General features: G+C 40.2%; 1 protein-coding gene across 1 annotated transcript; it reads right to left on the reverse strand.

Annotated features, from left to right (window-relative positions):
• Positions 1–304: 304 nt before the first annotated feature.
• Positions 305–19,809, reverse strand: NRSN1 (neurensin 1). The gene is made up of 4 exons (XM_080654626.1): positions 19,637–19,809; positions 17,732–17,804; positions 12,034–12,231; positions 305–2,095 (listed from the first exon to the last, which is right to left on the reverse strand). The coding sequence occupies exons 3-4, from the start codon at positions 12,220–12,222 to the stop codon at positions 1,697–1,699; spliced, it is 588 nt and encodes a 195-aa protein (XP_080510752.1). The 5' UTR covers positions 12,223–12,231; positions 17,732–17,804; positions 19,637–19,809; the 3' UTR covers positions 305–1,696.
• Between the last annotated feature and the right edge of the window lie 2,035 nt (positions 19,810–21,844).

A 21,844-nucleotide genomic window follows, 5' to 3' on the forward strand; every position in this document is an offset into this window, starting at 1 on the left:
AGTCCATTTCTCTCTCTCTCTCTCAAATCAATCAATAATTTTTTTTTTAAAGTCCAGTCTCATCCTCAGAGACTCATTGGTACCCAACATAGAAGCACTCCTAGGAAGCTTCAAATGCTGTTGCCTTGAACAGGTGCTCAGGGGCTTGTAGAAGGCTTCAACGAATAAAATTAAAATGGTATTTCCACGGGGAGGTAGAGAACGTGAGGAACTGGAAGGGTTTCTCCCAAATCTGGCCAGTGATCCTTGCTGAGGGACCGATTTGCCCCATGGTTTACGCTAGACTGGGCAAAATAAACAGTGTGCACAAAAGAGCACTAATTGCTTCATTTATTCCTCCATTTAGCCAGGGAACAGCAGAGCTCATTCAGTCTCAGGATGGAAAATTACATGATGGAGAGAAAATAGCCACACTGAAGGAATGACAATGCAATTCAGGTTCTGCTGGCTCACATATTTTATTTATCCAGTGAAGGAAGGGAAGGGGGGAGGTGGAGAACACGAAAGGGCACAAATTCTGAGAGAATAAATACCAAGGTCACATCTTCCATTTTCCTCAGTCCATTTAGATCCACATATTAAATAAAAGTCAAAGGGATGAGACAAATATCTTGCTGGAGAATAAAATGTCTTATTAGAGAAAGAAAACCCCTTTCAAGGTTAATATCTACTCAGTGGTTTCTTATTTGAGGATGGCTTACTATAGTCTTTATAAAAATATGGCAGCCTCCTATAAACTGCTGGGGTTGGATATTGAAGGGTAGCTGGATGGAGGCCACTGACTTGGAGGCTTTCCTGGAGTCCAAGTTTCAAAGACCTCACCTCACCATGGTAAGAACCACAGGACATCATAAACGTACTTGGAGGAGGCCTGATGACAGATGGCAAAAAAGGAACCTCAGACATCACAGCCCAGGACCCCCATTATACAAATGGGGGAACTGAGGCCTGGAAAATTAAATTATTCCCCTAAGGTCTCACAGCTATTTAGCAGTAGGAATTCCCCAAATTTCTTGGTTTCTAATTATGTGCTTTTGGACATTGCGTAAATAGATTCTCCCAACATAAGCTTTTTTCTGAAGATTCTAGAGTTGGCAATTTCAGCTTAAGTGAAAAACAAACAAACAAACAAAAAAGCCTAAACAGAAAGGATTTGTGAAGATCTCTGACAAATGTATCCAGTCTCAAGAACCTCATGTTAAGATATAGTTAAAAGACTAATAATGTTTGGGTTAAAATCAGGGAACTCAATTTTTCTAGGAACACATATGACAATATCTTACATGTAATGAGATGGGAACAGAAGGCAGCACCACACAGGAAAGATTAGAAAAACTAGTATTAGAAAATAAAGGGGGCCATGGTAGTGACTGGTAGGCTGGTCTAAACTGTTCAGGGCTTTCCAATAACACGGAAAATGACACTGAGCCACAATCTATGAGAGGGGAGTTTCAGGGGGCTCCTGGGGGCACACAGAGGCACCCTCTAAGCAGCTGGCGCCTGTGCTCAGGTCTGCACATGGCATCCACCCTCACCAGGGCCACTGAGCGAGTCAGTGTGAACTCATGCCCTATGTTGCCCACAGCCTAGGACAGCCATGGGGCAAATCAAGGCCAAATCCTTGTCTTCTCAAATGCTGGTCTGCTCCATTGTAGCCATGTGTGTAAATCAGAGAGGAGAGGATGGGGGAAAGGGTTCAGGTTGCCAAGACAGGCTGGACATTTTGAACCCTGGACAAAGTGACTGGTATCTTTGTTTCCCCAGGGCCCGGAGCTTTTGTAATGGGTTGGGTGTGGGCCTTGATGTCTGCGATTCGCTCTTTAAACTTTTGCTGCAGGAATTTTTCTTCTTTGGAGTAGCTTTTCGCAAACACTGACATCAGCAGGCACCCTGCCATGGACGTGCCCCCAATGCAGAAGAGCACGGCTCCCGCCAGCTTGCACATGTCAAGGGCTCCATTAAACTGGACAGCATGTGTGTCGACCACCATGAAATCGGCTTCACCAAAAGCTTCGATCTTGGGGGGCACAAGAAAACCCACTGCCAGAACAGTCAGTCCGAGAACCACAAAGATGGTGCTGGAGATGAGTCCGACCTAGAGAAAGACACAATGAAGCGAGATAGGTAAGCACAGAGCCTCAGCTCTCCCTGAGCCGTCCAGGATGGGCCTTGTTTTGGGGGGAGGAGGGGGAGTGGATTTTCCCAGCCAGCCACAAATACATATAAGAAGCCTCTATAATTTTCTGGTAAAGAAGACAGTGAAAGAAGCACCTTTCAGGAACTGCAGTACTGTCTTAATTTTTCCTTTGAGCTTTCGGCGTGCACAGTGCTTTGTTGTTGACAAAGCCCCCTTTTGCTTACATTGTCTCACTTGGTCTCGAGGAAGAGAAAAGCAGCCCTGATATCCAGGAGCTGGCCTGACTCCACCTTGGCCTTGATGTTGTTAGCAGCTGCCCAGAGCTCACAGCGAGGCCACGTTGTCCTCCTGTTGGCACAGTCAGTCTCACAGAACATCAACAGACAAGCACTTTCTGCCTCGTGATGAAGTAAGACTACTTCACAGTTTCCTCTAAGCACAGACCAAAACAAGGTCAAATACCCAACACCTCCTCTCCGCCAATATGAATGACTGCTGCATCTAGACCAATTACAGCTTTAGTCTCTCCCTACAGATAAGACTCATTAAGAAATTCAATCATAGAATTGCCCCTGACAATCTAGGGGGAACTCCTATTCCCTTAGGCCCTCCCCCAAGTCACGCAACTAAAGCCCACATCCTATATGTTCTTCCTCACACTCTCTTACTGAAATACTCCAGGAGCCCTTACGGTGTCATCTCTCTCACTATGATGCGTAATAAAGTTAACTGTTCAAGATATAGGTATGTCCTGGTGATTCTGGCTGGAAGACAGTGACAGTCTGTGTAACTAACTACTTACCTCTTCCCCAAGTCCGTGGGGATGGAACCATAACCATTTAAAGCTGAGGAGATACAGCCTTGCAGAGATATAACCTCACAGGCCCAGGATGAATAGCTAGCAAGCTGCAGAGGCAGGGCTGGAAGCCACACATCTGACCCCAGGCCAGTGCTCTTTCTCTAATAGGGAGCTATTTGGTTGGGCTTGTGCAGATGCTGAGAAGTGGTAGGAATAGCAGATGGAAATTACACCACATCAGCTCAAGTTTTAATAAAATGTAACATGCTGAAGATGGAAAGTAATATAACATTTGGTGGTTTAAACTCAGAGGTTTGGAATTAACAGACACAGACTTGGATTCTAGCACTGCCAACTAGCAGTGAGTCATATAAGGCAAGTTACTTAAACACTCTTATTAATGTCCTCACCTATAAAATGATAAATGATAATAGTACCCACCTCATAGAGTTGTTATGAGGACTAAGAGACATTCATGAAAGGCTTAGTCCTTTGCCTAAGACGAAGTAATACATTGTAATAAGTAGTTATTGTTTGGAAATGTACCTCTTTTAAAATTATGCTACATTGGCAACCACATTACAATTGCTCAATACTTAGAATAAAGAACAGCTAATATAGTAATTTATTTTTAAACACATTTCTCATTTCCTCCTGTCTCTAATTGCTTTTAGTTAGAATAACAAGGTTGGAAAAATAACCAAATGCATAACACCATTTAATCTTGAACATTTAAAATATGTTTACTTAACTTATTTATTAATTAAATCCCATGGTAATACACTAATAAAGAAGGTTTATATAATAGAAGGAAAACATATTTACAAACCCATCACCTTAACAAAGGGGCAAAAGGAAAATTAGTATTATTGAGCATTGTGAACCTCAAGAAGAAATATCTGCAAAGAAGAAGAACTGATGATTAATTGGACTCAAATTCATAATCAGAGTCTAAGAACTGTTGCTGGCAGAGGTCTCGCATGCATGCTGAGAGTCAGGAGAAAGCCACAGGCTGAACTGTGAGTCACCTGAATTGTACTCCTGCTCAGAGTGAGCTGACTCTTATAAAGGAGTTCCTGGCATCATATTTCAACCAATAGGCTGAGACCTGCCTCATCTAATCAGAGCTACAGAGCTATATCCTCATTTGCATATTTACTGACCAATCAGAGCAGCTCCATAATAACCAGTCAGAATAGGATTCCAGCCAATCAAGATATTGCTATTTGGACCAACCAAACTGTGCAAACTTGGATTCCTGATTTACATAAAAATAGACTATTCTGGGACCAAAGTGGAAGCTTTTCCTATATAAGGCAACCTTCCCTTGGTCTTTGGGGAGCTGACTTTCAGTTTCTCCTGGAGGCTGAGTTTCTTCAGTTTGCAAATTGTTTTAACTGAGTAAAGTTTCTACTTTTACCACACTTGAGATTGGGGACTCTAGTTATAGCATTGGATTGGTGGCAGTGACCTTTTGCTGAGAGCATCTATTATAACTTAGGCCTAGTGCTAGATGTGTTTTTCACTTTATCCTCACCAGCCTTATGAGAGGTAGATATTTTTATTCCTATTTCACCTATCAAACACTGTGGTTTATAGGGTTGAAGAAGCAGAGTTCAAGGTCCTATAATTAGCAAATGGTTTGATTGGACTGTATCCCAGGTTTTCTAAGCTCTCTACCCCTTTTATTCTCCCATGATACTTCACCAATTATGATTTTGTATATTGCCTGATATTATTTTATTTTATTGCAACAAAATTTTTGTTACCAGAGATGGACAAAATTCCATTATGTAATAGTGTAAGGAAACTGAAAAACAAACAAACAAAAAAAGTCAATATAACCTCTTCTGAAAAAAAAAAGAAAGAAACTATTCTCCATAAGACATAAGTAGTACAGAAAAAATTGGGTTATAAAATAGCTTTCTATTTTATAATTTCAAATAGCTTTCTACATATTTCTAAAAATGGTGGTGAATAAATTCACCATCAAAGACTAACCATTATTTAAACACTAGAGGCCCAGTGCATAAAATTTGTGCACAGGGGGGTGTGTCCCTCAGCCTAGCCTGCACCCTCTCCAATCTGGGACCCCTCGAGGGATGTCCTACTGCCTGTTTATCTGAGTAGGCCGTCAGACATCCCTCTCACAATCCAGGACTGCTGGCTCCAAACTGCTCACCTGCCTGCCTTCCTGATTGCCCCTAACCACTTCTGCCTGCCAGCCTGATCACCCCCTAACCACTCCCCTGCCAGCCTGATTGATGCCTAACTGCTCCCCTGCCAGCCTGTTTGCCCCTAACTGCCCTCCCCTGCAAGCCTGGTCACCCCTAACTGCCCTCCCCTGCAGGCCTGATCCCTCCCAACTGCCCTCCCCTGCTGGCCATCTTGTGGCGGCCATCTTATGTCCACATGGGGGCAGCCATTTTTGACCACATGGGGCAGCCATCTTGTGTGTTGGAGTGACGGTCAATTTGCATATTACTCTTTTATTAGATAGGATAACTTAAAAAATGACTCACATTGGAAAATTTAGAATGCACATACTAAATTAACTTAAATATCCATGGTGACTTGCTTCATATGTCACTAAATTACCTCCCTCCCTAAGAACTGGCAATAATTCTCAAAAATTGAGGGCAGCAAAAATGTATCCATCTTAGCTTCTAAAGTTCTTAAGAGTAACTGAGGCCAATGCTCTCCATCTTCTATTTCTGTCTTGTCTCTCCACAGCTCTGATTCCAGCCTGTGCTCAATAAATATTCCTGACTGGCTAACCCGAACCACCAGGCTGCTGAATATGGAGCCAGGTGATTGATTCTCAGAGCAGTCTGCTCTTCAACTGAGCAGTGTTCTATAGTTCAAAATTCACGCTTGGAATAGCCATTGAAAGCTAAAAGGCAAACCATGACTTGTAGATGACAAAATTTCTGCTCACTTCAAGAACTGGAGAGTGGCTGGCCTCCCTGAGCCTTCTCCCTTTTCCTTGTGATATCTATGTATCAGAGAGAGAGATGCCTACCATCTGTGGAGGGGAACACAATGTAAGGAAAAGCTAACTCCAAAGAGTCTGAAGGTACCACAAATGTAAGTCTAATGGGAAATCTTCAAGTGATGATCCCAGAAAGGCACTCTAAACCTGTTAAAACATATCAGGGAGAACTTGGGATGGTAGGTATGAAGGAGCAATGATGGAATCAAACTTCCCTGCATCTTAATTTCCCTCAGCATATAATGGAGGTGAGGAGGGATGCTGGCATACATCAGCTTAATTCTGGTACCATGTTGGAATACTGGAGAGAATAAAAAATTTTGAGAGTGATGCTCTACAATATCACAATTGTCTCTAAGTTGCAGTGGTCCTAGATCTAAGAGGATAAGGGCTCTATTAAATAGAGTTTTTAAAAATGCAACACAGAGATCTTTTAAAGGTTGAAGAGAGCAAAGCAGCCCTGTTTAGGGCCATGCAGAAGAGTTGAAATGCTTTTAGGCAAAGGGCCCCCTCCAGGCATACCAGAGCAGCCCAGGGCTGTGGGGTGCTTAGATCAATACCAATAGTGAGAGAGAAAGACCTCCCCAAGCTGTGACGAAGCTTAAAGACAGCAGCAAGGACAGCTTTTGAACTGTAGTTTCTTATGATTCCCCTGGCTATGGGGAGCATGTGTGAAAACACAGTCCTTGCTGTTGGAAGAAAGGGCTGGATAGGGAGGAGAACTTGGATTCCAGAAATTCTGCTGCTGGGGGCAACAAGCCAGAGAATGCTGTTATTTTGACCAACATCCCCTTCGTTGTATCTCCGTGAGCTGATGAGTTCTGAAAATGCAGTTTACTCCAATGAGCAGATTTGGCAGCAGTAGCAACGCAGCTGTTCTGGCAGCGAGGAAGCAGTAATGACTGTTGGAAGCAAGAACTAGTATGGCAGGGAAGAGCAGCATGTGGGGGGAAATGCTGGATGGAGCTAAATGTGAAAGGAGCCATCTGGGTTAGAGGTAATTCAGGGGAAGCACATCAAGAGTGAAGACTGGCTTTTCTTCTTCATTAGTCCCGAGGGCTGCTGCTGACCTCTCCTTACCAGGATCTGAGCTATGAGTAGTGTCAGCTTGCCAGCAGAGATAACAAATTCTAGCTTATGTCCCGACCTTCTTGCCTGACCTACCTGTCGGGACACAGAGCTTTACAAAGTTGAAAACCTATGCCAGACTATGATCTAGGTCCTTTCACATGCCTTACCTCCTACAGTGTTCAAGCTCCCTTCACCTGGGTGGTGGTACCCATTATCCTGCATTAGTTCTTCTGCTTCACAGAGGCTCTGTCCTTCTCTCGCACATGAACAGAGTCAGCTGCTTCAATCTTCAATATCTGTTCTAAAACACTGCGTTCCTCACTAGCTACTGCTTCAAGTCATTCCTGCTTTTGATAGCCAAGTTTGGTCCTCCATGATTCCACTGAAATTGCTCTCTCCAAGGTCACTAATGACCTCCTAATTTTCAAATGCCATGTGATTTTTCTTATCTCATTTGAATGTTCTGCAGTCATTGTGTTAAACACTCATGATTTCTTTAAACCCTCACCTATTGTTATTCCTGATACAACTCTCTTCTCTTTTTACATCTTCCCCTTTAACAACCTACTCTCAACCTGCTTTGCCAGATATTATTAATTATTGGTGTTCTCGAGGGTTCCACCTTGACTCATACCCTTTGTTCAATATGTTCTCTCTAATGTTTAATCTGCCACTGACATTTCAATACCACCTATATATCAATGACTTCCAAATCTTCACAATTTGAGCCTAAATAATTATCCTGGACTCTAGCCTCATATTTATAACAGTCAATAGGACGATGGTTACAGTCCAATATGATAAACACTCCCCTAAAAGTAGTCATAGTAGTTACTGGGAGCACTCATTGCGGGGGAGAGGGGGGAAGGGGAGGAGAAAAGAGGATGTCCCAAAGGTTCATCAAACCCAAATATTCAAAATGGTACTCCTTCCTTCCTTTCCATTTTTCCTATCTGTGTTCCTGCCAGCCATCCATTCACTAACTCTTTCCTCACATTAATAGTTAATAGTGAGTTAAATCGTATGGATTCTATCTCATAAAGTTCTCTTGAACCTTGGATCACCACAGCTATTCTAATGGCGCAGACCATTACTATATCTTGCTCTGATAATCACAAGAGCATTCTGATGGTTTCCATTGGTAGTCTTATCCTTCTTTATACATTCTTCAAGTCCTATCTAAGAAAAACATTTAAAAATACAATGAATATCACACGGATTGTCTCTTAAGAGGCTTCCATAGCATTTCTCATTTCTAGTATGAAATCAACTCCTTAATATCTAGTAATACTTTGAAGAGAAATAAATAAAAGTAAGTTTAAATTCTGACTTAGCTCAGGGGGGAAACTGGAGAGATCGGAACAGATAAGAGGAAGGTCTTAAGAGAAAAGAGGGGGAACAGGCTGCATCAGGTTCTCCCCATCCTGTGCTTCTAGTAACTACTTTGACTACTTTTAAGGGAATGTTTAGAATGTAGGATTGTAACAATCTTTGTATGTGTCTATCTTTTCCATTTGCTATAGTTAGTACTATACCTTATTCACAAGTAAAGAAAAGCATTTTATTCACAATTGAACCCCAGAGTCTAACACATATTTTGTGCACAGTGGACATATAAACATCTGTAGAAAGAATAGCACTGTGAGATGGATGCTATGTAGATCCATATGACAGAGCAAATAATCTATCTCAGCCCCATTTGATTCCAATCTCCATTCTCATTAACCTCTCCATGCCTTCCACTGCCAGGGAGCTGGTTTGAGGGCAGAGTCCCCGGGGAGATATCAACATGACCGTGGCAACATTATAGTGGAAGAGGGGAAGGGGAAGCTCAGAGCTTGAACCACCTACAAATGCAATTTGAAATGAAAAAATAAAATAAATAAAAAAGAATCATAATAGAAACATGTGCATAGCCAGTTCCTTTCTCTGTATTGGTAGAGCACTTCAAAAACCTACTGATATGAATTCATTTATATTTCCAAGGAGGAAAGGCAAGGGTGGTTGGTTTATTCCATTTGTATTGGTGAGGTCTCTAAGACAGTGATTCCTAGGTTATTCAGGTTGACTGAAGGGTTCTGAATGCTCAGTCCAGTGTTAATAATTGCAATATGAGTCTAAGATTTGGATTTTGCTATAATATAATCTCTATGAGGCTATGGATTTTGCCTGTTTTTCTTCTCTGCAAGAATACTTTTGGATCCTGTTTGTATGAAATAAAAAGGGAGAAAATATTGAATATTGAAATCTGAAATCTGGGGTTGGTAATTTACTGTGAATTCTTTATTTTAAATACAAACGTTTATATTATTTGATGAACTTACAGCAGCACAAATCACATAACCACCAATGCTTTGGATCCACATAAATGCTGACGATATTCTGTATGGCAGTGGCATTTTAGGCTCTTGGCACAACAGATCTGTGAGGCAAATATTTGTTTTTTGACACATACTGAAGCAACCACCCACTTATGTGGGTAAATACAATATGTGCCAAGCTTGGCTATTTATTTCATCGGTCCAGGCCAGTAAAGATTCATCAGAGGTGAGAGGGCAAGGATGATAACTTGACCAATTCTAATACAGAGCACATGACCCTAGTGAGATTTTTAATTAATACAGGTCTTGGGTAATCTATGTTAACAACTGTTATCCAATATTTTGTTTATTAACTAGATTTCCAGTTTTATTTCCACTTCAGGATTTAATGTTCCATATGGCATCTGGTAATAGTAACTACTACACTGAATGCTTATTGAGTACAAGTGAGTACATTGTTCTAAGCACTAGGTAAATATTATCTTATTTAATTCTCACAACTTTATCTAGTTGGTACTATAAGTATTACCATGGGTGTCCCATTAAGGTCAATTACTGTCCAAAATTGCAGAGCTATTAAATAGAAGAGCTGAGATTTGAACCATGTAATCCGAGGACAGAATCCATGTTCATAATCATGATATTGCATTGTCTCTTGTTACACTACTGCCAATAAATTGCAAGTTTATGTCAATATCAATGTCTAAAATTATGAGATATTTTGGGAGAAAGTCAGAATGATTGGAAACCCCTGAGGTACAGAATGTTATACCTGGAGGGGACAAGAAACATCATGCAAGGCTGTATCTTCTCAGTATCCCTTCCCAAATCCTCAGCCTTTTCTTTATTTCTAAATGTTGGCATGTCCCAATGACCCTTCTCTTCTATGTCCCTACTGTCTTCCTAGGTGATCTCATCTAGTCTAGTGCTTTATATACATTCTTTATACCACTGACTCCCAATCCATGAGCTGCAGATCAGTATATTTAAATTGCCACTAGGGATTTCCATTTGCGTGTCTAATAGGCATCACCAATATGGTTGGATAGCTGGAATCAAACTCTTAGTTCCCTACTCATCCCACTTCTCTCCCTGTGTTCTCCATCCCAGTAAATGATAACACCATTCACTAAACAGCTCAGGCTGCAAGCCTTGGAGTCATGCTTGACTCCACTTTGCCTTTTATCAAGTTCAGTGGTCGGCAAGCTCATTAGTCAACAGAGACGAATATCAACAGTACAACGATTGAAATTTCTTTTGAGAGCCCAATTTTTTAAACTTAAACTTCTTCTAATGCCACTTCTTCAAAATAGACTCGCCCAGGCTGTGGTATTTTGTGAAAGAGTCACACTCAAGGGGCCAAAAAGCCGCATGTGGCTCGCGAGCAGCTGTTTGCCGACCATGGATCTAGTAGTTCATCAGCATGTCCTGACAGCTTGGCCTTCAAACTTTATGCTAAATTTGACTACTTATCACCATCTCCACTAATATCACCTTAATTTAAGTCACCATTATGTCTTATTGGGGTAGTTTAATAGCCCCTATACTAGCTGCTTCTATACTTTTCCTTCTATAACCTCTTTTCTGTACACTAGCCAGAATTATCCTGTTAAAGTATTAATTTGATCACATAATTCTTCTGCATAAAATGTTCACATGGCTTCTCATGGCTCTCCAGGTAAGAGTCAAAGCCCTCACTATCATCTATAAGGCTCTACATACATCATCTGAGCCCTGTTGTTTTCCTGAATCCATCACCTTTCCTTTTCCCCATTCCAAAGACTGTACCTCTTGCTATTTTTTCAAACACATCAAACTTATTCTCATTTCAGGGCTTTAGATTTGCTATTTTCCCAATCTGGAATGACCTTAAGCTACATAATTTTGTGGTCTGCTCCCTCAGCTCATCCTCATATTTGCTCAAATATCTCCCGTGGAAACCTTTCTATAATCAGCATATCCAAATACTTGTCCTCCACCACTCCCTGTCCTCTTATCCTGATTTATTGCTCTTCATTGTACTTGTCACTACCTGACATTCTATTATGTGGTTTGTTTCTTTATTGTCTGTTTACCATGATAGATGGTAAGTTCCATGAGGGCAAGGCCTTTTACCCCTCCTGCTTACCACTTTAATCTCCAGCATTTTGCAACTTTTTGGCACAGAATAGGTGCTCACTAATTATATGTTGAATAACTGAATACACTGTCTAGTGAGGCTCCTTCATTAGAAGAAGTTGATCATATATCTGGTAGAGCTTGAGCTGGAATGCAGGCCACTTTATTATGTCCCAGCATTAACCCTCTCTATATACCCAATTATTTCCTTTGTAATAATTATTATAACTTGTCAAATGATACTCACCAAGACTGTAAGGGATGCTGAAAGCATATAGTATTTTGCCCATGGATGGCTTCACAATTGATGAATTTAGTGGCACATTAATAACAGTAGCAAAGATAATAATTAATGAGGGCAATTGTACTTATTAATGTTTAACCTGAAAATCAACAATAATGCTGTCTAGAGACTTCCTTCAGCTCAAGGTTTCTATTCTACTTTCCTAAGGGAAGCAAACTGTATTTACTATCACCAGGAGGGATGCACACACTAAGTTCCGTTCCTAACCTCAGAGTTCTCTGCAGCTCTACAGTATTTACCATATCCAATAGCTGTTGCATTTCTTAAGTTAAACACATGCTTCTGACTTACCTTCCAGAATACTGAGCTCCACTTGTTAGGTGATCTCTGGATCTGGAAATCATCCTCATACTCCCAGATTGAGGTGGTACAGTCCTCATAAAACTGGTGCAGATAAGACCGGACTCCGTAGCGCTGGTACCCACCCTCAGCAGTAGCTGGTGCTTGCTTGGACCTACAGACATTGCTGCAAGAACTCATCCTTCCCAGCTGGAATGACAATATCCATGTGCATCAGCCTCATGGGCTCTGGCCTCAGGATCAAAAGGCATATTAAAGATGAGAACCAGGCTGAGTAGTGTCAGCTTATTTGAACAATGCTCTTTCCTTAAGAGAAAAGACACTTTTCAAACCTGCCTTTCTTGTAAGCTTAATGCAAACTTTCCATAAATACTCAATGATTAGAATTGGTTCTCCATGAGTAAAACCAGACATAACAGCATAGCTCACTTAAACTATGCAAAAATGTAAGCATGAAGCACATGAGAAATGGCAATAAAGAGGCTGAGTTTTCATTGTCTTGACAAGTAATCTTTAATCTCTTGGAATCCCATAGTCTTTATATTTACTTGTAAAGAAATAGGTAGGCACTCACTTTCTACAGATGGAATTTGTCTTGGGCTGTCCTCTCCGATGCTTAATGGTGTTCCCTTGTGGAAACTACACGGTGTTACTCTTAGCAGTTTGAAATTCTGCCTTTGGATCTAATGTATCTTGCTCTAACATTTTAACTAATTGTCAAGTTGTACAGAAGCTTTATTAAAAAGCTTCTGAGCAACTTGTGCTTCCTGCTTTATTAATCACAAATGACTTGGGCAATAATTTACACCTCACTAACTATAACATCAGGTAGTTCAGTAATTATTTGTGGTTACATCTGTCCATGTGAGATGCTAAAGCATAATATACAGAGTAGACCCATGAAGTGTCTAGTATGAATAAGAATTATTACCTTCCATGAAGTGTCTAGTATGAATAAGAATTCAGATAATTGTTAAATGAAACTATATTCCAGATAGGTTGTTTTGGACTCTGCCTTCTTCTTGGTTGACCTAATCATTACCCATGGAGAGAGGCATTTGATTATTAAACCATAGCGGGGAAAAGGAATTACTGAGGGATAGCTATTTTAGTGAGCAAGAGAATTCTCAGTTATTCTCTGTTTGTTCTTTGGTTTTCTGATCTCCATATAAACAGGGTTTGTGTAGCTGGAGGTGTGAAATATTGTTTAGATTTTTCAATTATTCTCTAGATTGTTTTCCTTGTGTGGACATAGTCTCAAAATGACAAAGCAAGGAACAATATAGAAGGGCATTTTCCCAATTGAACCAGGGCTTGTGCTATAATTCAAGCTAACAGAAGATATAATAAATGTTTCCAATTACTTATCAAGAAGCCAAGTAGTCATGTATATCTACAAGGAAAAAAATAATCTAAATTTGTGGCCAGTGCCCCTGTGTGGCCACTTAGTTTGGTTGGATAGACTCATGGGCTAAAAGCAAAGTTGAAGCCAGGGATATTTAACATTTTCCTGTCCCATGGCCACAAAGTGAACCTTTATGAATATCCTGTAAATGTTTGCCCTTGGCCATAAGTGGGTTATAGTTAGGAAATATAGTCAAATTCAGGAAAATATGGCCCTCATCTTAAAAAATGATGCAATCAGGTGCTAAAGATGGTAACCAATAACATCATCCTTGTAAGTGTTGGTTAATATTTACATTTAGTGCCTAACTCCCTGGACCTGTGCCTTCTTCCTGCTTCAGGTGTAGCTACCATTTAAAGAAATCATCTAGGAGGAGAGAGCAAGGGAGGCATTTTTTTTTTTTTTTTTTAGCTTTTAAACATTTCAAATCAAGAGTTTAGAATGTACTTTGCCTAATTAGAACAGCAAAGTCTGATGGATCAGATTTTGTAAACCTAGTTGTTTATCCAACAAAAAGCATTGACTCAGTCTGTGGATTCATGACCAATGTCTTCTTTTGTTAACCTAGTTTTCATATTGTAAATGCCAGGATGACTTATTCAGTACTATTTACTTAATGCTTGTACAATGAAGATGATTAATAAGGGCTATGACTAGTGATCTACAAGTAGAACACATTTAAAGGCACTTTCTTTTAAGACATTCTAAAAAATCTCAGTCAAAAGGAGATAGGATTATTATTACCAATTCTGCTTTGCTACTGAAGAAACTGAGGCATAGACGAATCATCTGCTAAAGGTTATACCATGAGTCAGGGAGCAGATGAAACATGACAATACATGCACTGAGTCACATACTTAGATGATTAGAACCAACTCATTCAAATATATATTTTCAGATTTTCTATAAAGTATCAGGAACTTTAACATAAAAAAGGACAAAAATAGATATTATGGGAGAAAAAGAATCCCTCATAGCAACAGTAAGACTTATTTTTCTGAGTTGCTGAAGTCATTCTTTCTTAGGATTGAGCCTTCATGCAGAGCAGCACTGGGTGATATATTTTAGTCATTCCCTGCACAGCTTGTCTCCAGCACACCAGGTTAACTGTTTCTGCTTTATAGGATGAGACTCAGCAATGCAATTTTGTTAAACACAACATGGATAAAATCATAAGAGAGACAGGAAGCGTGATAAAACAAATGTTTTTGAGGCTGAGTGATGGAAGGCTATACTCTAAGTCAGAATGGATTTTAGTGATGCTAGATACATTCCAGAAAAGGAATCCTAATGAGCCTTTCTCCTCTCTCCAAGTACAACAACATGGCCTGCACTGTGCTAAGCCATCAGAGCAGAGAACAGACTTTAATGCTAGTTCTTGATCTGCAATTTACTGGTCATGCCATCTCAGGCAAACTCATTAACCTCTCTGGGCTCTGGTTTTAAACCTTAAAATAAGATGGTTGCTCTCTCATTCCTTCTAGATATAGTTGTGCAGGAGTCTTTGGCCATGAATCTACAGAGTGGGTCAATTATTTTTGTTGGATAAAGAACTGGGTTTACTAATTTTCCACCTCCTTCTAAACTCTCATTAATTGATTGTCATTGTCCCAAATTCTGCTTTACTATTGTATGTAGGCAACTTCAGTTCAAAAGAGCGTATAAGCTACTAATTGGGTTAGTTACTTGGTATTTAGTAGAATAAATGGTTGTGTATGGTTTGTTTAATAAATTAACTTTAGTATTATTGTATGTGGCCTACAATAGTAGTTCCTGGGACCTTAGAGGTTCATACATATAACTTGGGATTAACTCTAAGAGAAGAATGATCACTTGGAAGAACATGAATGTTAAAATATAACAAAATGGAATGAGAATGTTGCCCCTACAAAATCTCAACAAAGAGTTACATTCCTTGTACGTAAGCCAACAACTTTTTGTCCCAATATAGAAAATGTTACAGTAATTGGAATCTACCTGGTTAATTAATACCTCCAGTATAATAAATAGGATACAGGGGGCCACATTAAAAGCTGAGTAATTAGAGAAGAAATGGAAGATATATTAAAGGCTTTTTAGCTTGGCTCATCATTTACTTAATGAACAAGTTCCATGAGAATTCTGATATTTGTATTGCAATAGCTATAGCAGTATCAACAGCAAAAACAGTAATGTTAAATCTATGACTGTTGTTAAGTGACAGATCCTAGAGGGCTCCCCTTTTTTGAGAAATCCATAGTATCCCAAAAAATGCATGAATGGAGGGAAGAGGTGAGTGAAAATATTTCCAGTATTGTATTTAAATGAATTCTGTGAATATTCATTTTATAAACACTTCTTGTGGAGCCTGTTGCATCCTCATTTCCAGCATGGCCATCTTTTTTATATTTTTAATATATTTTTATTGATTTCACAGAGGAAGGGAGCGGTAGAGAGAGAGAGAAACATCAATGATGAGAGAGAATTACTGAGCATCTGCCTCCTGCACACCCTCACCGGGGATCAAGCCCACAACCCAGGCATGTGCCCTGCTGGGGAATCGAACTGTGACCTCCCAGTTCATAGGTCAGTGCTCAACCGCTGAGTCATGCCTGATGGACCAACATGGCCATTTTGATGGAGCACAGGCAACTCTGGTTTCTTGGTCATCTATGAAGAGGCAGTTGTTTTCATTCTCCCTGAGGACATTCTAGGTGCTGATAAGTGAGGATCCATCCACTTTTTTTTTTAATTTTTCTTTTTGTAATCTGTCTATCTCAATTGCATGTACAATTATACATTAAATGGATATTCAATTCTTAGCAACACAGCATACCTATCATATCCCAGAAACGCATAAAAGGAGAAAATCATACCTTAACTTCCCTTCCAAACTCTTTTGAGAGGTTTTCTGCAATTTGCATCTTAAATATCACCCTCTATCACTCTCTATCTCCTTGTCAAATCTGTTTGTCTTCATAGTACTTGTTACTACCTGATATCCATTATGTATGCTATGAAAGACCAGGTACATGATAGACTGCGAGCTTCACAAGGGCAGGGACTTCTTCTGTCCTGTTTACCTCTTTGATCTCAAGCACTTTGAAACTTCTTGGCACAGAGTTCTGCCTGGGTTGGTGTGGGTGATGGCCTGAGTGGTCCTTCATTTTTCATTCTTCTGTTCCTTCAGTGTTTTTTAAAGCCCTAATTATGTGCTAGGTTATGTGAGATAATGTTACAAAGATGAGCAGGGCACAGTCTGTTCTCAATAGATTCTTGGATTTGAAGGAGAAGTCCTCATAAGGCAATAATTGCAATGGAACAAGCACCAAAATGAGATATTTGCAGCAGAAGTACAAATACTGAGAATCCCTTGAACAATTTCTCTATTTGGCAAACAAACTCATACATGTGTTATTTTGATCTCTATGTGTGCCAATATACTACAGTATCAATTTGTTGGAAATTTGAATGTGTCTAATATATGCAGTTACTTTTTATTTTACTTAAAAAATGTTCAAAGCCATGAAAACAGAAATAAATATGTATGCCTCATGAAACTCTAAGAATATCACAGACTTTATATTACTTGTCTTCATGGTCTTCTTGAGAGAAGACTGACAGAAAATTGAGGCATAAAAAGGATGAGTGTTTTCCCATGACTCTGTATGTGAGTCAGTTGTTGAGTCCAGGCACAGGCCCTGTTCTATTTATTCTACTTGAAATATCATTCCATTTTCATATTGCTTTTCTCTCCCATAAAATCATTCTGAGATAATGAGAGTGAGGTTCCCATTAGAGCCACTTTTCCACAGGGCCAGTTCTGCAAGGTATAGGCACATGGCTGATTTAGACCATTTACCCAGCACCAAACCAAAAGGTCAATTCACTTAAAAGACTCAAACTCACAGTAGATGCAGGAAGACATGAAAGCCTGTTCACAGCTTTTTCACTTTAAGCAGGCATTCTAGAATTATATAAGCATAACCTTGAAACTTGAAAATGTGTTTCTAGATCATTTTAAAGGTATTTCATTCTCCTGTAATAGTGGTAGAGATTGTGGCTCTATCTTAGAGCTTTTTATACCCTCGAAATCAATGGCTATGCATCCACCATGTAATTTTTAAAGGAGGGGTGATGATATGCAATTATCTTACTATTTTACTCCTTCAAGATGTATTTTTAAGAAAACTATATAATGTCTAAAACCAAAATGAAAACCATATTCTCTTTAAATTTCTTATTTGTCTACATGCAAATGACAAGGTGCTCATAAATCAACACGTGACAAGGTTTGAGTCTTACCTTTGAAGTCCTCCTCTTCCTCTTTTTGTTATTTACTCTTTGACCTTTCTTCTTAATGGCACATTCTTCAAGCCTATTTAAGAAAAAAAATCTCTGAAGAATGTGATCTAGATAATAACCTATATTTTATAAGCCATTTTTATAAGTTATAAAGAATCATTTTAATGTTAACAAAAACATTAGCAAAGAACTTCTTGTTCAAGAACAGAGATAGCTTTTTTTTTTAACAAAAGTATAACATTTTGTAACTTTTTAATGGGCACTTTTGAGTTTATAGAGTAAATAAGACAACACAAATGAAAAGGGCCCTGTAAACTATAACACATTATGTAAACACTATTATGATTTTGATATAAATTATATTCCATGCAGTAAATAATACCACTTAGACTGATCCATTTGTACTTTACAAATTATAACTAAAAAGATTACAGGCTTCCTAGATACTCCAAAATTAATCTATTTGGTGCCTGTTCCATTATATTAAAAAATAAGTGAGTTTTATAGCCATTGAACTTTCTGATCTATTACATACACTTTAGACTTATTAAGACTCTTTGGTTGATTTACCCATTAGGTTGGTTTTCACTCCTATATTTGTTTTCTTCCTATCCTGATAATTTTACTTTTCATCTGACTAAGGAAACCAGGTGCCCATGCAAAATTTAATTAAAAAGTCATTGCCAGCAATAGAGCTATTGGTTTCATGCATTACTCTAGTCATGCAAAATAAAATAATAACTGGGGGCATATTTTTCAAGAGGTCATTAAGAATTTTTTCTGATGAACAATTCCCATTTCATTTACAGGAAAACCTCAAAGACTTGAGGTGAATAAACCTAGTTGAGAACTGTTTAACTGTTTTCAGTATTTTGCAGGTTCAGTGCATATGAATCATAGCCAAATCTTCTCCAAGGTTCATTCCTTTGCTCCAAAATTTTATTTTGTAGGTATCCTGAATCTGATAAGCAAAAGAAAACAAGCCACTTCCCTTTCCTCCCCTCCTCTCCCCTCCCCTTCTCTCTCTTCTCCCCACCCGCCCACCCACCCACTCTCTCTCATCTGTGCCTGTATCAATTAAACCTCCATTCTTTATCTGTTGCTGCACACCCCGCCTCCCCATTTCCGCGCCCCCCCCCCCCCCCCCCGCCCATTTTCTTTGCAGGAATTGACTCCACTCTTGCCCTTCACCAAAGGCTGGCCTGGAGCCAAGGAGCTCTCCAAGGTTCTGAAAACATTTCTGCTACTGAGCCAGGAACCAAACAACAAACAGAAAACCAGCTGTTTAACTCCAGCTGTTTTCTTTGAGGTCATCAGCCTTAGTCTGACCCCCCCCCCACCCCCCCCCCTTTCTAACTACACAAGAATTAGGTCCTGAGATAATATCAAAATACTTAAACATTTTTCGAAGTGGCAAAGGAGTGGGGAGAGCAAGTGGGGGTTAAATTCAGCCTGGAAAACAAATCAAACCAGCTTTCCAAACTCCAAATACATAAAATTTACTCTCATCTAATATACAACTTACCTTGTCTCACAGTTAAGAAACTCTTAACTTTCCCCCTATACCTTCCAAATTCTTACATAACAAATCGTCAAAGCATGGAGTTTGCAAACCCTTATTTGTTCATGGATTTTGTAGATTTATGCACAGTTAATAAATGTGACGAGAAATGAGAGGGAGGGAAGAGGGGGGGGAAGAGAGAGAGAGAGAGAGAGAGAGAGAGGAGAGAGAGAGAGAGAGAGAGAGAGAGAGAGAGAGAGAGAGAGAGAGAGAGAGAGAGAGAGAGAGAGAGAGAGAGAGAGAGAGAGAGAGAGAGAGAGAGAGAGAGAGAAGAGAAAGAGAAAGGGAGGAGAGGGAGAGCTGGAGGACAAACCGAGTATAGATCACCGCACCCTGGGCTTTACCTGTCCCCTCCAATCCCCTGACCCGTGGAGCAAGTGCAGCCGGCTAGCCGCAGATCTCTCGCTGGGGTCCCATCGCCACCGCCGCCACCGCCGCTCTCGCCGCACCGAGCTCACCCCGCGCCTGATTGACAGCTGGGTGCCCGCGTGCTTGTGCCTCCGAGTCCTGCGCAGCCGCTGTTGCTGCCACCGAAGGGGCGGGATCCGAGCTGCGCCGGCTCGCTTCTAGTGGGCGGGTCCCGAGTGGTGAGTGGGCGGGGTCCCGAGCTCTGAGGTGCCTGGGCCGTCTTCTTGCCAGCACTCAGGGCCTGTGCTTCCCTAGAGAGCATCTACCATGTGAAAGTCTGGTCACTGTGCCCTGAAGAAGCTCAGGGTGCTAGGGTCGGACACCTTGTCTGCTTTTCTGCTTGTCCACCCTTTTCTTCTCTTGCCCAGCACATTGGCTGGCCGTAGCAGGCTCAGTACACATACATTTTTTAATGAATGGAGAAGGTAGACAGATGTCTGATTCTCCACCACCACCCCATTTAGGAGGTGTAGAGGCTTCTCCCCACCCTGTTTTTGTCCTTCAGGAGACCTGGGTGAAGAGCTTCTCTGACTCCCAGAGCGCTGCCCAGACGAAAGAACCTGCTCACCTCTGTCTGCATTGGGTGCCTTCATTTCTTCATCTTGCCCTTGACCCCAACATCAGGAAGTCTCAGTGGGTGAGATGGAAGAATAATGAAGAAAAGGGATTAAATGATGATATTCAGGAAAACACACACACACACACACACACACACACACACACACGCATGAAGACAAGAACACACCAGAAAAATAAAATACCTGTGAATATCTCAGAAAATTTGTGTGGAGTATATACAGTAAATAACCCTTGGTTCATGAGACATTCTGCAGCCACTGGTAAGTGACATTTAATGAAAATGATTCCTAAAGTAGTTAACATTTGCACAACCATTCTACATATAAATAATAACACCTAACATTTACATCAGGGGTGGGGAACGTCCGGCACATGAAATCATTTGGTCTGGCCCTGCCAAGGCGTTAGGGGTGAGTTAACTAAATGTTTGACCAAATATAGCAGGCTAATTTTTAAGTTGATAATTTTGTATAGCCCATGTATGATGTTATAAATATTCAAATGGCCCTTGGCAGAAAAGGTTTCCCAATGCCTGATTTACATAGTGCTTACTATGTGCCAGTTATTGTTTTAAGCACATTACCCATACATTAATTACATACATATTATCTCATTAAATCCTCAGATCAGCTCTAAGTAGTAAGTGTTCCTTTTTACCCCAGTTTTACAGATGAAGAGGCAGAGGTAGAGAGAGAAGTGACTTGCATCCATGATGATACAAGCTGGCAATTACTTGTTGCAGGCCACCACTAAATGGGAGAGGTGGGCTGGAATCTACAGGGTTACATCCTAGAGAGGATTTAGGGTATAAGTTATATTTTGCCTAAAAATCACAAGAAACAATTATTTTTATTAAACAGTGGACAGACCAAAGCAACTATTGAGCAAATGTTTCAAGGGGAACCAAGGATAGGGATGGCTGTGTCTTTGTTCCACCAGTTCACAAGTCTTACCCCAGTTTCAGCACTACAGTAGACCCCATTATCCATGGGGCATGTGGTCCATGACCCCAAATAGTTGCCTAATACTATGGATAGTACTGAACCCTGTATATACCATTTTTCCATATATATATACCAGTATATACATATGTGTGACAAAGTTCAATTTATAACTTAGGATTTTTTCTTTTCTTATTAAGTCAAGAACTTTTACCTTTCACCTAAAGGGAGCACTTTACAGCTTTTCTGAGGCATAGTCGAATTGTCAGCATCACTATTCTTGCACTTTCAGGCCATAATTAAGTAAAATAAGGATTACTTGAGCACAAGCATTGTGAAATCTCAACAGTAGATGTGATAACCAAGATGGTTACTAAGTGACTAACAGGCAGGAGCACCGATAGTGTGAAGATGCTGGACAAAGAGATGATTCATGTCCAGGGTGGGACAGTGAGACTGTGTGAGAGTCCGTCATGCTTTGCAGAACAGAGTACAACATAAAACTTCTGAATTGTTTATTTCTGGAAATTTTCACTAAATATTTTCGGACTGTGGTTGAGTGCAGATAACTGAAACCTCACAAAGCAAAACTATGGATGGGGAGGGAGGATTACTATACTTTTC

This window comes from Plecotus auritus (genome assembly GCF_963455305.1).
Source record: "Plecotus auritus genome assembly, chromosome: 2".
Taxonomy (NCBI): domain Eukaryota; kingdom Metazoa; phylum Chordata; class Mammalia; order Chiroptera; family Vespertilionidae; genus Plecotus; species Plecotus auritus.

What these genes read in the sequence shown, in the direction of transcription:
- NRSN1 (XM_080654626.1), bottom strand. Translation starts at nt 12,222, where the DNA reads ATGAGTTCTTGCAGCAATGTCTGTAGGTCCAAGCAAGCACCAGCTACT. An exon ending in GGAGCTCAGTATTCTGGAAG is followed by an intron (nt 2,096 to 12,033) that starts GTAAGTCAGAAG and finishes GTCTTTCTCTAG; the next exon opens with GTCGGACTCATCTCCAGCAC.